General features: G+C 50.9%; 1 protein-coding gene across 3 annotated transcripts in view; it reads right to left on the bottom strand.

Moving 5' to 3' along the window:
* Positions 1-15916, bottom strand: part of Samd4a (sterile alpha motif domain containing 4A) — a 207928-nt gene that overhangs the window by 11222 nt on the left and 180790 nt on the right. For all 3 annotated transcript variants that reach the window (XM_055612354.1, XM_055612353.1, XM_055612355.1), the window contains 5 exons: positions 15101-15422; positions 12908-12993; positions 7693-7811; positions 2289-2490; positions 1177-1303 (listed from right to left, as the gene is read on the bottom strand). In XM_055612354.1, the coding sequence (XP_055468329.1) occupies positions 1177-1303; positions 2289-2490; positions 7693-7811; positions 12908-12993; positions 15101-15422 (856 nt within the window). The remainder of the gene's footprint in view (positions 1-1176; positions 1304-2288; positions 2491-7692; positions 7812-12907; positions 12994-15100; positions 15423-15916) is intronic.

Raw genomic sequence — 15916 nt, 5'->3', positions numbered from 1 at the left:
GCCTCTCAGGTTAACTCTGGTCTGGCCTGGAAGTGAGGGGCTGTTCTGTGAAGGATGCTGAGAGGTGAGACAGGCTCTCCCACCCACTGTTTGATTGGCAGGGAGTGCTCTTGGAAGCCTCGCAAAGGCCAAAGCTAAGTCCCTTAGCAGAGCCTTTCCACAGCTTCCTTTCTCCTCAGTGAGGGATTCTGGGTCTTGGCTGTGACCTGCCTCACCCTCCATGGTCATGTCATGGCCTTGAAAGTGCTGAGTGGCGGTGGGCAGGACCAGGAGGCCCCTTGTTTGATTCGGCATCTTATCAGCAATCAGGAAATCTAAAGTAGCATTGTTGGTGTGCTTTGGCCATTATTAGAGATTTAAGGCCTTAAGGGGGGAGAGGTTTGCAACACCCAAGGGAAAAAAAAATCTTAAAAATAAGAAAAAAGTCCAACGTTTCTAGAGATATAATATTCAAATTTAACTAAAGATTTACAGGAACACGAAAACCAAAGCCTTATAAATAACTGCTTCTGGGACGTGGGGCTCCAGGCTGTGAGGTAGCATCTTGACAGATGTAGCCATCTTAGGTGGCTTTGTACAACTCCAGAGTTCAGAGGTCACCGCCTGCACAGAGAAACGGATCCTGGATCTGTTTGCTGTATGGAATTCAGGTAGCTTGTTTTAGGAGGCATGGCGATTGAGACTATGTTTCCCCTTCTGGCCTTGAATCTGCTCTGTCAAGTTGCTCTTGAATCAAGAAACAATGGCCCTGTTTCCTGGTACAACTCCACAGTGACACAAACATTCACACTTTCTCTTTCATTGCCTTAATTGATCTTTGTGTACACCCTCCCTCCCCAGTTCTCTCTCTCCACACGGAACGCTCTTCCAGGGATATCTATCACTAGTTTAATCAAGCTCGGAATCCAGATATTTGACAAGTATCAAAAATATCCCTGTCAGATCGCAACCGGTGCTGGGACTCCAGGCTCTGGCTCCCTGCCAGGCAGGCCTCTGCTCACGCTGGCAAGGCCTGGTTTAAAAAAGGAAAGACTTTCCGTAGCTCTGAAGAATGTGTGGTGACAGTTGAGGCTCAGCACTTTCCGGCTGGGTCACCAGGGCATCTATTCTGGCCCTCTGGCCTCCCTCCTGCGTCAGGGAGAAGGAGGGGAAGGTCAGGTGCCAGCCAGGCCCTACCTGGTTGCTGGAACATCAGCATGTTCTGTGGGGAAGTGTGCACGGGCAGCGAGCGGGTCTTCTGCACCGAGCTGTGGGTGCGGCTGGGCATGCTGTTGCTGCCCCCAGGGTTGGCAAACCAGAGGTTCTAGGGAAGGGCAAACAAGAGACGACCATTAGTGTAGAACCTCCAGGGGAAGAGGGACAGCAACTGGAACTCGGGAGACAGCTGTCCTAGGGAGACTTTTGGAAAGGGCTTAGCCTCATCTGATGCTCATGCCCAGGCCTTGCTTTAAGCTCGATCTTACCCTGACCACCATTTTTTTCTCTCACCATTTTTTACTCCATTTGTGGCTTTTTCTTAAAGGGAAGGGGTAGGCCTTAGAAATAAATGCTGGTAGCGAACAGTGCAATGAGTTTAGGGCTCTTGCTTGGGTTTCTTTTTCAGGGTCCCCAAGTTTACTCCGCACCGAGGGGGAAAAGTAGCCTCGGCACTGCCGGCAGACCTGAATCATGCTGCTCACGTGTCCTGTGCTGACCTCTCCAGAACTGATCCCGGGGCTTCCTTTGGGAAGGCATGCCACCAGCCTCTTCCTGGTGTAGCCTTTCTGTCTTAAAGCCGGACTCTCATCAGACCTACTTGTATGTACCCTGTCCCCAGGCCAATGTCTATAGCCCTGCAGGGCTGAGGGAACACTGGGGAAAGGCGGGGAAAGGCGAGGCTGGGCTCAGCGACAGAGAGGTCACTGGCAGGGGCAGCAGGGGCAGCCTCTCCACTGCAGCTGAGACTGTGACAAAAAGGTAAAGAAAGCTTATTAAACGCCCTGCCAGACCAGGAAGGTGATGGGGTATACTGGGGTAGGTCAACGGTCAAGCAGAAACAGCCCTTGCCTGTCTGTCTACAAGGGTCCCTGAGATTGATGAGCACCAGCCTTCCCAAGCAACAGCCACGGGTTTTTCAGCCTCCAGGGAAACAGCACAAACGGTGCTGGTTACCTGGGAAGCACAGGCTCGGCTATCCCCGTGGTCTGGATCCCCTGGGAGCATCCCTTTTCATTTTGGAGACTGTCTGGATTGGGGACATCTTAAAGCCTCACCCTCTGGGCTTCCTCGCTGCCCAGAGCAGAACAAACCTGTCTTCCTTGTTTCATGATGGTAGGGTTGGCAGCGGCATGGCGCTGGTTGGAGCTGACGAATCCGCTGGTGCCCAAGAGACCAAGGCGGGCCGAAGGGACATTCCGAGAGGCCATCTGGTACTGCCGTGGGTTCCGTCTGCCTATGCCGCCGCCCACAGAGCTGGCTGTCGGGAGGGAGTTGGACTGCCCAAAGCCACGACTGTGAGAGCAAAGAGAATCCAGAGCCTCAGGCATGTTCCTTCCCCCCCTAACCTGCGCTGACAGTTAAGAGGTGGGGGTCTGTAAGGGATTGTGTTGGCAATTTGATGGGAATTGATTGCTTTTGGTAAGATGGCCATTTTCACTATGTTAATCCTGCCAAGCCATGAGCATGGGAGATCTTTCCATCTTCTCATATCTTCCTCTAATTCTTTCTTCAGAGACTTGAAATTTTATTCATACAAGTCTTTGACTTCCTTGGTTAGGGTTACACCAAGGTACTTTATGTCATTTGTGGTTATTATGAAGGGTGCTGTTTCCCTAATTTCTTTCTCAGCCCTTTTGCTTTTGTATACAGAAGGGCTACTGATTTTTTTGAGCTAATTTTGTATCCGGCCACTTTGCTGAAGGTGTTAATCAGCTGTAGGAGTTCCCTGGTAGAGTTTTTGGGGTCACTCAGGTATACTCTCATATCATCTGCAAATAGTGATACTTTGACTTCTTCCTTTCCAATTTGTATCCCCTTGATCTCCTTCAATTGTCTTACTGCTCTAGCAAGGACTTCAAGAACAATGTTGAAGAGATATGGAGAGAGTGGGCAGCCTTGCCTTGTCCCTGATTTCAATGGGAATGATTTAAGTTTCTCTCCATTGAGTTTGATATTGGCTATAGGCTTGCTGTATATTGCCTTTACTATGTTCAGGTATGTGCCTTGTATTCCTGATCTCTCCAAGACTTTAAACATGAATGGATGTTGGATTTTAGGACCATGCATGGAGATAACCTAAGACCCCTGCACAGATGTAGCCCATGGCAGTTCAGTATCCAAGTGGGTTCCATTGTAATAGGAACAGGGACTGTCTCTGACATGAACTGATTGGCCTGCTCTTTAATTACCTCCCCCTGAGGGGGAGCAGCGTTACCAGGCCACAGAAGAAGACAATGCAGCCACTCCTGATGAGACCTAGTTGACTAGGATCAGAAGGAAGGAAAAGAAGACCTCCCCTATCAGTGGACTTGGGGAGGGGCATGCATGCAGAGGGTGGAGGGAGGGAGGGGTTGGGACGGGAGGAGGGAGGGAACCACAGGGGGGATACAACGTGAATAGAGTGTAATTAATAAAGAATTAAAAAAGAGGTATGGGGTGAGGGCAAGTGCCAATAATGGGACATGATTGAAACTGTAGCTACTGTCCGAAAGCAACAGCTCTCAACCCACGCTACAACCCTGTGAAGTAGGCGCCCTAACCTTTATGCCTAGAAAAACCCAGAAAGCTTGGGAATTTGCCATCGCCGCACAGCCAGCAGGGGGCAGCACTCAAATATGAGCCCCAAAGGGGCGCCCAAAACAGTCTCCCGCCTTCTCGTCCTCTTGTCCAACCTGTGGCTCTGTGCATGAGGGCACGTTGCAGAACTGGTGTCACGACTGGATCCGACTCTGCTGGTGCTCCTCCCGCTACGCCGTGCTTCGCGTCCGATCCGGTGGTCTGTGAGCAGTCTCAGACGCAGGAGCCCGCCGCATCCCGCTGCATCGGAGACTCCTCGGCCCGGGATGTCCTAACCCCGAGCCACAAACAGTCAGCGTTTCGCACAGTGAGTGCTGGCTGAAAGCAGGCGTGAGCGAGCGTCGGCCCCCGTGCTAGTTCTCCAGAGGAAAGGCCGGTCTGGCGTGTGGCCGACTCCAGCCCAGGTGGCGGTGCACGTGCCCTCGACCTAGGACCGTCCTTCCCCAGCCCTCGCTGGGGGTGGACCCTCTTCCTTCCCCAGCCCTCGCTGCAGGGTGGACCTCACCAGGGCTGGAAAGGCTCCAGTCTTCGGGTCCACGCGGGAGGCTGCTCCCCGTGGGCAGGATGAGCTCAGCGGAGAGGCCTCCAGCAGCCCGGGTTCTGGGAGGCTGCAGGAACCGACCCGCACATTCTTTCCACGGGAGTCAGGCCGCCTTAGTCATTCCGGAGGGTGGAGAGGGCTGCGTTGGAGGCATCGGCCACTAGATGGAGCACAGCGGTCTGGTTGCTAAGCAAGGGAGCTTTCCCCAAGCTCGTGAAGGAGGCCCGCAAATGAGCTGGCTTAGCTTGGCCGGTGGAGATCCAGGGGGCCTTCCTAACAGTCACTTCCTGAGCCAGGGGTGGGCGTGTATGTGCGTGGGGAGGTGGTGTCTGGGATGGCAGCGGAAAAGCTCCCTGACTTCCTAAATTTCTTAGGGACAGAAGGGACAGGAAAAGGAATCCAGGCAGTCTGTCTTAGTCTAGGCTTTTGTGGCCTTTCAAGAAAAATGGTCTAGGTTCCATTCAAAGAGGAGGTTACTAGGGGGTTCTTGGTATCTTTGTTTCCCTCACCGCCCCCTCACCCCAAAGTCTAAGGGTGAGGAGAGCTAAGAGTGATTGCAGACAGTCAGGGAGCCCCTTTGGAGGGGAGGCAGTGTGGTAGTGATTCGAAACAGTACCAGCAAGTGGGATTTGTTGTTTGCTTCTCTCGGCTGTTAAGTGGCTCTACGGCTTCTGAAGTCAGATTTTAACCTGGAAGATGGATGATCTGTATCTGCTGAGATTCCCCATCCCACCCCTTATTTAGTGTGAATAGATTTTTCTCACTTCCCTTTTTGGCTGGATTTTTAAGATGCTATTTCATATGCAAAAGAGTAGAGGATGAGTGTTGCTTAAATGATTTGTTCTTCCAGGAAAGCAGCACTGTAGCGTTTTCAATTTTTTTTTTTTTTTTTTTTTGAGATAGGGTTTTACTATATAGCACAAACTGGCCCCAGACTCTTGATCTTCTTGCCTGAGCCACCCAAGGCTGGGACCACCTAAGAGAATCATGCCAGGATCAAGCCTGTATTTTCTAGCTATATAATGTGCAGAGGGGCTCTGTTAGGGGCAGTCACTGGAGAAGAGGAGAACCTTGACACAGTTAGGACTCAGCCGTTTGGGAGAGGGCAGTAAAGCCCTGAATATTAGGGGGGGGCATGGTTTTGGCACGGGGGGAGGGGGCAGATTTTTGAGATACCATCTTTTTCCTGATGATACGGTCCAACTGAGGTGTCCTCAAAAGGTTTTCTTTATAAAGCCAAGTTTGCTGAGAGTTGCTGCTACTGACAGCTGGAGTGAACACCAAGATCACTCAGCTTAAGGAAATTATGCTTTCTGGGAAAGAGCAAAGAACAAATTAAGCTCCCCATTCTCACGCTGTTCTGGGCCTGCACGCCTCACTTTCTCTGCTTCTCTGAGTCTAACTGATTTCCTTTCCTCAAAATGCATGAAAGGTCTTTGATAAAAATAACATTAATAAGAAGCAATTAATTTGGGATTTATGAGATAATTTAAAGCAGGGGCTTGCCTGCGGTTACTTTCGTATGGGAGAAATGGTTTTTCAAAACAAATTAATAGTGTAAAAATACCCCAGAGGTAATGTGCAGAGCAGACTGTGTTTCATGGGTTTGGCTCCATCCTTCTGAACATCCTAATTGATGGACAGATCCATTCTTATCCAGTCGATAAAAGAGGTCCATGAGGGCTCCGACCTGGCAGGCCTCAGGCTGGCCCTGAGCATGTGCTCGGAACAGTCTGTGGAGCTCTCTCCATGCTTCTTGGCAGAGCGCTCCCACGTGGATCACGGATGGATACAGGGCAGACAGAGGCACGAGTTGGTGAGAGAAGCCATGAGGGCCGCACCCGAAACTTCTGCCTCAGAACGACTTTCTCCGGGAACTGGCACTGCAGGCCCGGGAATGGCGGTGGGATCTGGCACCTCCTCACACGGGAATCTTAGAAGTGGCTGGCCGTAGGAGGGGAGTGCTTGGCAGTGGCTCAGGCAGTGAAGGAGCAGCCTCAGGGCGGAGTGACCTGCAGCTTATTGGAGCTGGTGTCCCCCAAGGGCTGGGGGCTGGTGAGCGGCAAGAGTATCGGTCTGCAGGCATCTCCTCTCTGTGTGTCAGCCTGGGACCAGCACCTGGCCTGGCTCTGCAGTGGTGGCAAGTGATCTCACCAAGGTGTCCAACCCTGGCCAGCTTGCTCCACCTCCTGGTGCCTCTGCCTATCAATTTATCTGTAAGCTAAGGCTAATAAGAGCAATTCTACTTCACAGGTTGTTGCAAGGGTGAAATGCATTAACTTTTTTTTTTTTTTTAGTGCTCAGATACCCACTGTGTATCTGAGTGTGTGCACACTAAATAATGTGCACAAAAACAATGTGTGCACACTAAATAACAGTGCTGTGTGGTAGAATGTGGCATCTTCATTTTTAAGTGACTCTGTCATGAAGATGTCTCAGGCCCCAGCTGGTCTTCTTTAAGTGGCCAGGCATACTCGGGCGAATGAGCGCCCCCCAAGTTTAACACAGCCTCTGCCCATGCGCTGAGAAATGAACTCAGAACCTGTTAGGTCTAAGGGAAGAGATGAGTATTTATCTGCTTATCTTATCTGTGTATCTTATCTGAGTATTTATCTGCATGTTTGAGGACGTGGCACAAGATGGCGATTCTCTCCAGGATACTGATGTGATCACATTCTTATTTCCAAATCCTCTCTATCACTGTTCCTGCTTAAGCCAACCCTCCTTCCTCCTCCATTTCTGTGGTCCTCAACTCTCCCTTCACTTCCTATTTGCCATGTAGCTGGTTTCTCCATTTACAGTCATGTTAAGGTAGCATGTTCTGAAGTGTGATCAGGCTTATTTTTAACTTCATCCAAGAAGCTGAGCCACTATGAAGAATCAAGAATGGTACTGCCCCGCTATTAGACTGCAGCACAGACCAAAATAGACGAGCACCGGGCTCTTTACCCTGCCATCAGCTATAATTAGCTTGTCTGCGGCTAGGAGGGAGAAAAGCATTACACTGCCACTTAAGGTACTGAGAGAAGATCCCACTCAGGTCCTTTCAGAGCCCCACTTTCAGGCTCAACCACCCATGTTTTGCTGGCGTCCATTAAATCATGAGCTCGTGCTTCTCACGCCCATCTAGACAAATATCGCCATTCTGACCATGTAAATCCAGCTACAGACGTTCAATTCAGCTCTTCCTCAAGGAAACGAGCTTCCTAACTGCCTTTCTCCTGCCACAGCCTGTTTAGGCAATATGATTTGGAACTCTCCATGGGGCGTCCCCGGGAATGAGAGTGATGCCCTGCCATATTCCCGCCTGGATCTGAGGCAGGCAGCGAGGCATCAGGGAGCCGCCGTGTATTACAAAGAACAAAATCCCAACATACTTCCTTTGCTGTCGATATCCTGATATGTCTAGAAGGGTTTTCCGAGGGAAAGACCGAAAGAGCTTCTGCACCTGCTGTTTCCATGACAACAATCTTTTTTTCTGTGTCTCTGTAAATGCCTGCAAAAACAAACAGGACTTTTAAATGGTGACGCAGCCTGGCGTTAGAGGGAAAAACATACAATTAATAGAGGAAAACGCCAGTGTCTTCACAGTAGCCACCCCCACACACACACCTGTTTCCAACCTGGTGCAAACAGCAGTCAGGTTAAATTGGAGACATCTGTGCTGGAGATTCAAGTTTTTTGGCGTTGGGAGCACCTGGTTCAGGCATTAAGCTTTCGACAACCTCGATTTTGGCTGTATTTCCAGAAGACCCACACCCGTCTTCCCCTCCTCTGACTCCTTTCCAGGCCCTATTTGTTAACCAAGGATGAACTGCTAAATTGATTGTTAGATATTCTAGCTTTCCAGACCCCCTGCATTTTCATAATCAATGTGAATTCTAAGCCATTCCAAAAAATCAATCTGCTTGACGGTGTATGGTCACTCTGGAGTGGGCTGCTGGGGTTCAGAGAATGGCAACATTCTGTGTCTTAGGGCTTTTTTTTTTTTTCCCCAGAGAGAGAGCTTTAGTTAAACACCCTGTGCCCTGTAAAAATCCCCCAGTGCCCAGTCCTGACCGTAACCTTGCCAATAGCTGAGAAAATAAGGTAGGCCTGATGTCTTCTCAAGTCTTCTAGGGAAATGAGAGAGACATTTTGCCTAGTGTTAATGACACATTTACCGCCTCTTTACCACAAAGCACACAGCTAAACAATCTATACACAGAGCACACATTTAGAGCATGCAGTACAAATCTATACTTTGTTCCCTGTGATGTATAGCCTTTTCACCATAGCCTAGGGTCCAAGTCCTTAATGCGGGGACGTTCAAATTCAAATACATTAAAAACACCCAAGGAAACCATTGACTATAGGTGATGGGGCGCCCCTCCAGCACCCCGAAGCATGACTAAGGTTTGCAGGAGGCAGTTTATAGAAACTTCCCTAAATTGTGCAGGTAGAGCACTGTGGATTCATGGTGTCTCCGCAGGTGGGAGGCCCGTGTCAGATGAGTCCCCCACCGAGTTCCTGAGCTGAGGTTGGGAACACATAGTATGGGAAAACCATCTAGTTGGATTGGTTGTGGGAGCAGTGACAGAGAACAGTCCCTAGTGGTTTTGACAATAACGCATGGAATCCTTTAAGGAGTGATAAAATATTGCTTAGAATAACAGACTAAATGCTTGCTTTCTATAAAGGAAACAGGTTTCTTGATGATTGAAGAAAAAAAATGGTAGCTTAATTTTCTCCTGAGGATAGCTTAATCTTTTAGGGATGTAAACCCTGAAGAACTTTGTGGATAAAAGCAATAGGATAACACTTAGCTGTGGAAACGCTAGCTCAGCATGCAGGCTCCTCTTCTTCCTGGGTGGCCTCAGCCACTGAAGACGTTCAAGAGGGTTGCCTGAGTAAAGGACACAGTAAGGCCCCTGTGGCTGTGCGGCAGAGGCTCTAGTGACTGGAAGGTGAGCATGGGCTCTCCGCCATGGTCCCTCTCTTTTGTTGGTGATGATCACTGAATGTCCATTGATGCTCATAACTGGACTTGAGGCTGACAGATGTCGCACTGACAAAGGCAAGGGAAGGACTCTCTGGTTTTGAATAGCTTATCCATATAAATGCTGAGGATGCAAGATACAGCTATGATGGCCAAGATGACGTGGTGGGTTCAGCCCAGTGGGTCAGAGGAAGGCCGATGGGCAAGGCTCAAGTCCATGAACTCGTGTGCACGCGCACGCTCACACACACACACACACACAGACAGGTCCTACCGAAGACTTGGTGCTTTCTGGAAGGTGCTTTCTGCACTCATCCAAAAGGACCCTGTGAGGATGAAATGCACTAGGAGTAGAAACTAAAGCTACGCTTAAAGAGTTCCACACATGCCGCTCCCCACTGCCCTACCAGGTGGCTTTGGCTAGCTACAGAGACGCACCCTTTGGAGAGGTCTGTGGGAGTTCCTCAGTGATGACCTTTAGCCCCAGTAGCAGCCCAAGGCAGTGAGCTTGAGGATCCACTGAGTGTCCACGTCACGAAGGAGCAAGAGGCTAGATGTCCTCCCAAGGACATCCTTGTGTAGTTGGCATCTCCTATGGTGGCACATGGCATCTGAGTAGAAATGGTGTGCACACCATCATCCCCAGAACATCACCACACCCCTTGATGGGGGCTGAGTGAGTGCTTCTTACCAGCTGGGAGGCATCCAGCTAGTTAACCTTAGGTGCATGCATGCGTGCGTGCATGCGTGCGTGCTCTGAGCAAGCAGTTCAGTTCTGTCTAGCACTCCCTTGTAGAGAACCCACTAATGGCTGCTTGTCTCATCACCACCTCCTCCCCTGACAGCCCAGTGCCAGAGGCTTAGGGCAGGGGAGGAAGATTCAAGGTCTGACGATTTCCCAGACCCCAGCAGTCATCCCACACAAGTCCTCTGCCCGCGTCAGGCCCAGCCCAACCTGTGTGCCTGGAGAGAGACAGCCACCCTGAGTCCTGTGGTTGACACACTTCCAGCAAAGTCTCCAAAGGGACCAGAGACCATTGTTCTAGAACCACTTAAGACCGGGAGGAGCCTGGTCTAGCGTGTCAGGAACCAAAGTGAACTGGCACCACAGGTGAAACTCAAAACTTTCCTGTTCTTCCATTTCCTACCTTAGGGGTTCGGGGCCTTCCTCCTTAGAAAGGGAGGTAGGTGTCTTTATTTGGAGAACAGGTGGCTCCTGACTCTGAGAAGGACCCTGTCCTGAGGCTTGGGTCCCACAGCCTGCCACTCCTGCACTGCCCGTCAGCCTCCCAAGACAGGTGCAGGCTGCCAACATGCTCTAGTCCTGGGCTGTGGAAAATGATCCAGAGCCAATAATCAAAGCCCCCCCCCCCCCCCCCCCCGCCACGCTTTCCCTTCCAGAGCAGAGTGCAGATGCCCGAATCTGACACAAGTTGGGGCAGAAAGACCTGCTATGAGATCTGCTTAGCCTGGGATAGTCTTTGCTGGGAAGCAGAAGACGGGGCCTCTGCACTGAGTACTTAGGTTGCCAGAGAGGGATAAAGGAAAGAGGACCACAGGTCAGGGTTAGCAGGGAGGATCCATGGAGTAGAGGGGTCAGGATGAGGCTTCAGGGCCAGGTTAGACCAAATAGGAGGCTTGCCCACAGCTCCACAGAGGCCACTGGACTCATTATTTGGTCTCATGGATCCAAGTCCCCCACTTACTTTTACAGAGAGGAGCTCTTCCCCAGACCCACCTTAACCCACCGACAAACGTCTTCCTCCAGGGCGGAGTGTCGGATTCTGCTGGGACACTTAGTTGCGTCCTTACCAGTTGTGTCTTTTTTTTCCTTAGAGATTTTTATTTTTATCTATGTGTGTGTGCCCTCCATGTTAGCACGCGCACACACATTTGTGTGGCCCATGGAGGCCAAAAGAGAGCATAAGGTCCCCTGGAGTCACAGGTGGTCATGAGCCACCTGAGGGGAGCTCTGGCAGGCGAGCCCTGGCCTCTGCAGGAGGAGCAAGCCCTTCTTATGAGCCATCTCCCCAGCTTCAGAAGCCAAGCTTCACCCGGGGCTACAGTGTCACAGCTGGGCTCCTGGCCTCGGCTTTCCATGCCTTGGGTTCCGGCTCGCTTAGGTGCCCCCTATCCCACTGTTGAGTGTAGTGCTGAGACAGAGATGGGACTTCTCAGGCCCCTGGCCTCACATTCCTTCCTCCCGTGAAACAAAGACATTTCCGCTTCTAAGTTGCTTCTATTCAGGGATTTGATTGCAGGAAGAGAAAAGTAGCTTGTACATACCTATTTCAACATTTATCTTATCCAGTGCCCTCATGTCATGAGCTCTTCACCCAGGGACCCAACCTAGCTGCTCCCTAAACGTATATAGCATCAGTTATCCAAATAAACACCAGGAAGGAAGGCCTTCAGCCATTGTTAGGCAGGGTTGGATTGCTCTGGATTCTTAGAGAAATAGTTGTTTTCATTCAGCAGAAAAACTGGGACTTTGGAATAACAATTTCAGAGGCTGGCATCCTGAGCTCCCAATCTAGACAACTGGTTACTATGCTCATGGTGGCAGAAGGCTCTGGTTGGGTGGATGGGCTACATGAGCTCATGCCATGGAGAGGAGACACTATCAAGAGGTGAGTCGGGCGGAGCAGAGAGCGATCAGATGGGATGGGACCCCAGGAGAGTGTGAAGTGGTTATGACAGATGGAGAGCATCAGGCCCCAAGAAGGAGGACTCCAGGAATGGCAAGAGGCACTTGTGCCACTTGGGAGCTTGGGTAAGAAGGCAGAGTGAAACCAGGCCGCTGTGCTGGCTGCCTTCTGTCCCTGGGGCCCACTGGACTCTTGGGATTCTGACTACCAACAAGTAAATGTGAGAGAGTCTAGCCATCTCAGCCTCACATCAAAATCCCATAAAAGACTTCACTACCTCATTTATCTGATCCCTGTTTTCCCTAATCTAGAGCTTATATCTATAACTCCTCGGGTCAGGGCATCCCCAGAGCCAATGATTGCCTGGGTCTGAGCGCCAGTCTCCTATTCCCTGTGATCAGCCTCTTCATGTCCAGGAGCCTTCCAGGCTTTCTCATGAAGACTGCACCCTGAGAGTCTGCATTCTACCTGCCTGTCTCCTTCCAAAGGTCAGATGGCAAATATGGCTGTTCTATAACAACCAAAAATCCGAACAGCCCAGCACCCATCTGTATCCACCCTGATCCTTATTTCTTTCTTGTGCCTTCTCTCTCTCTCTCTCCCAGTTTCCCTACGTTCAATGGCACAGCATTTGACCACACCATGTGAGGACTTTATTTAGGCCTGGGTAGCAGTTCTGGGAGTTAGCCACCCCAGACCCGGTCACCTGGATTCTTCTGGTGCCTGAAGTTCTTCCCAGGTACCCTCTTGACATCAGTGTTCACTGTTGGGTGAATTTTGATGCTAAGGGGCCAACCCATGCAGACTCCTAGGGGCGGTCACAGCCTAGTTCTGTCACAGCTGTTACTAATGGCTGCACACTTGTCAAAAACAAGTCGCTGGAGACTAACACAGATCCCATCACGGGAACTCTGAGAAGCATTTCTAAGCAAGGAGACAAACAGGTTTAAATCGGTTGTCACTCACCTCATGGATGAGGCACTTGTCTAAGAGCTGTAGATAGGAACTTATATTTTCCTCATCAGGTCTGGAGACCAAGAGCTGCGTGCATACTGTGAAGAAAGAAGAGATGAGTAAGGACAAGGCCTCTGGGATATCTCTCTTTCAGGACCGAGGCCTGAGGAGGAACATCTGCCTGTGGACATCACATAAGGCTCATGAAAAACAGGGGGCTCATCATTCCACGGAAGTCAGATGCTCCATTGCCACAGGAGCCCTCAGCCTCAGAAGCTCCTTGGGTTTGCCCCTGCCATAGCTTTCTGATATTAAACCCTCAGACACAGGCCTGAAGAGAAGAAACAGAGCTCTTGGGCGCTGCCTTTGCAGGTGATGCTGAGAGCTTCAAAAGCCTCTGCCACAGTGGGGCAGCAGCCCTGTTTTATGAATGAAGCACACACTCCTCAGCAGGTGGGAAGGCGGTGGTTGTTTGTGTGTAAAGCCACATTTTGGCTGGGGCGCACGTGGGCGGGTATGCAGCAGACGAAACCTGCCATTCAGTCATTTGCAGGCTTATTTTCTCAATGGGACACAACACACGCATATATCCACATGCTCCTTCACTACACACTGGAGCATGTGCCAGGGAGATGAGGCGGTGCTTGTCTGTGGGTGAGGACTTGTAGGTACTAGGTTTTTTCTTCCTTTCTTTTGTTTTTGTTTTTTCGTTTGTTCATTTGTTTGTTTGAGACAGGGTTCCTCTGGGTAGCCCTGGCTGTTCTGGAGTTTACTCTGTAGACCAGGCTGGCCTTGAACTCAGAGATCTGCCTGCCTCTGCCTACCATGTATTTCCTACCAGTACTAATCCCCTGTTGGCAATGGAGTAGGTTTTTGTGGCCATTTTCATGGACCTCTCTGCCCTGACCATAAAGGAGTCAGAGAGTTGGGTATCTGCCATTCAAAGACCACCAAGCTTGAAAGCTGAGGGTCACATTTGACTCTTTCCCCCTCCTAACCATTCTGACAGAGATGCCCACCGATTCCGTGCTGCTACTCACAGGCTTTCAGAATAACAGTTTTTGCAAGCAAAAACATGGAAACAGGCTCGAAGGTCTACCCATTCTAAATGCAGCCTTAAAGAATGGTGCTTTTTGTAGTGACAGAAATATACAAATATGTAATGTTTATGGAAAACAATAAGGAAGAATCTTAAAGCCCGTGTAAGAACGGATAGTCACGATGTGCATGAAGCTAAAGGTCCTGAAAGGAGGACCTCACATTCAAGAGTAGCTGCCCCTTGAGAGGAGGAGGCAGGGTTCGGGAGGAGCAGAGAGGAGGTCCTTTTTGGTTTTCACTTTCCAGTTTATATGGTGTATGCTGAGTGTCTCTTGGGTTGTGGCGGCTCACACAGTAGTTACAGTTTATACACTCCCCTACCCCCACCTCCCCACCCCCCAATTCCCATCCTCCATCCCCCCACCCCCACGACCCCCTGTAAAACAGGGATAAGGGTATAGAGCACAGCCAGGTATCCTTCCTGGGCTGTGCCTTTCCCAGGATGCAATGCAGCTGAGGGGTGGGGGAAGGGTCGAAAGAGCCTGTTCTGGCCACCAGCTCCTCCCCACCCCTGCCCTTTACATTAGAGTTCAGTGGATTTAGATCTCTCTAGAAGGCTTCTGTCAGAGGAGATGTCCCTCACTCCATCTACAAGGCACAGGGGTCTACTTTTGTAGGTGAAAATTTGGCAGTGCCACAGGACAGAGGCTTTCTACTGAAGGTTGTCCAAGGCACCCCAATCTCTGACTGAATTCCTAGGTGACTAGGTAGCCCCCTCCCCCAACCGGAGGACTAACAGAGGAAGCCCCAGGGCCTGGACCTTGGGACTCAGCAGGGCATATGCTCTGGGCTCTGGTCCCAAGCCCTGGGGTGTCACCAGTTCCTAGCCCCTGTTGCTTTGGGGAGGGGCCAGTGGTTGAGCGAGGGTTTCATCTTCTGAAGCATTTTTTTTTCAGTGTCTGTCCCATCTTCTCTGTCCCTGAAGGTTTAAGGCCCAATAAGTGCAGTACTGGAAGAGTCCAACATGCCTAGAGGGGTCAAGGGGCTGGAGTTGCGACCTCCCACGGAGAAACCTGTGTTTCTATAGGGGTGCTAACGACACTCCCCCCAATCCTCCCTAGCCCTCAGGACCCTTAGCTCTAGCTAGGGCTCCCAGAGAGACAGTACCTTTCCCCATGACTCGAGTGAACTGCCCGGGGAGGTCCCCCTCCGGCAGAGGGGCAACAGCCAGCTCCCCTTCGCAGCTGCTTAGCTGGGGTGGTTGCAGCCCACCGCTGGCGCCTCCGGCTGAGGCACTGGCTGTGGCACTGGTGGCCCCCGTGGCGCTGTCTTTGCAGTCGGGGCTTGAGCTCTCCGGGCCCATCATCGAGGGCTCAGGGCGGCGCACCTCAGGAGTGGTACTGGGAGAGCTGTAGGCCTTGATGGGTGTCAGGATCATCTGGTGCAGCTCCTGGAGGGGGATGCGCAGGCTGCCCCCTTCGATGACGTCCTGGGTTAGAGGGGGAGGGGCTTGAGTGAGTTCAGGGCGGCTGTCCCCCTCCAGGCCCTCCTCTCTGCCCTCTGCTCCCAGAGCTGTTTCCATACTCGGAATTTATTATAAATAAAAGCATAGGGAACTTTTTATTAGGGGAGAGATGGTTTTAGATGGACAGGCTGAAGAAAGACATGTTTAATGTGTAACAGGACTGATGGATAGGTAATTGTATGTGATATACGCATGTCTGAGGCTGGACAGATGTCTCAGCTGTTAAAGTGCCCGTGGTGAAAGAATGAGGCTCTGAATTCCCAGGACTCATGTAAAAACTGGGCCCAGCAGTGTCTGTAAACAGTGGCTTAGCAGAGCCAGTTAGCTCCAGCCTCAGTGAGAGAACCCCATTTTTTAAAAATGGAGAGTGACTGAGGAAGACACCTGATGTCAACTGTCAACCCCCTTTCTCACACACACACACACACACACACACACACACACACACACACACACAC

Source organism: Psammomys obesus, unplaced genomic scaffold (assembly GCF_907164565.1).
Source record: "Psammomys obesus unplaced genomic scaffold, mPsaObe1.curated_primary_1811, whole genome shotgun sequence".
Lineage (NCBI taxonomy): Eukaryota > Metazoa > Chordata > Mammalia > Rodentia > Muridae > Psammomys > Psammomys obesus.
The sequence above is the reverse complement of the archived record's forward strand: the minus strand, read 5'-3'. Positions and strand labels throughout refer to the sequence as shown.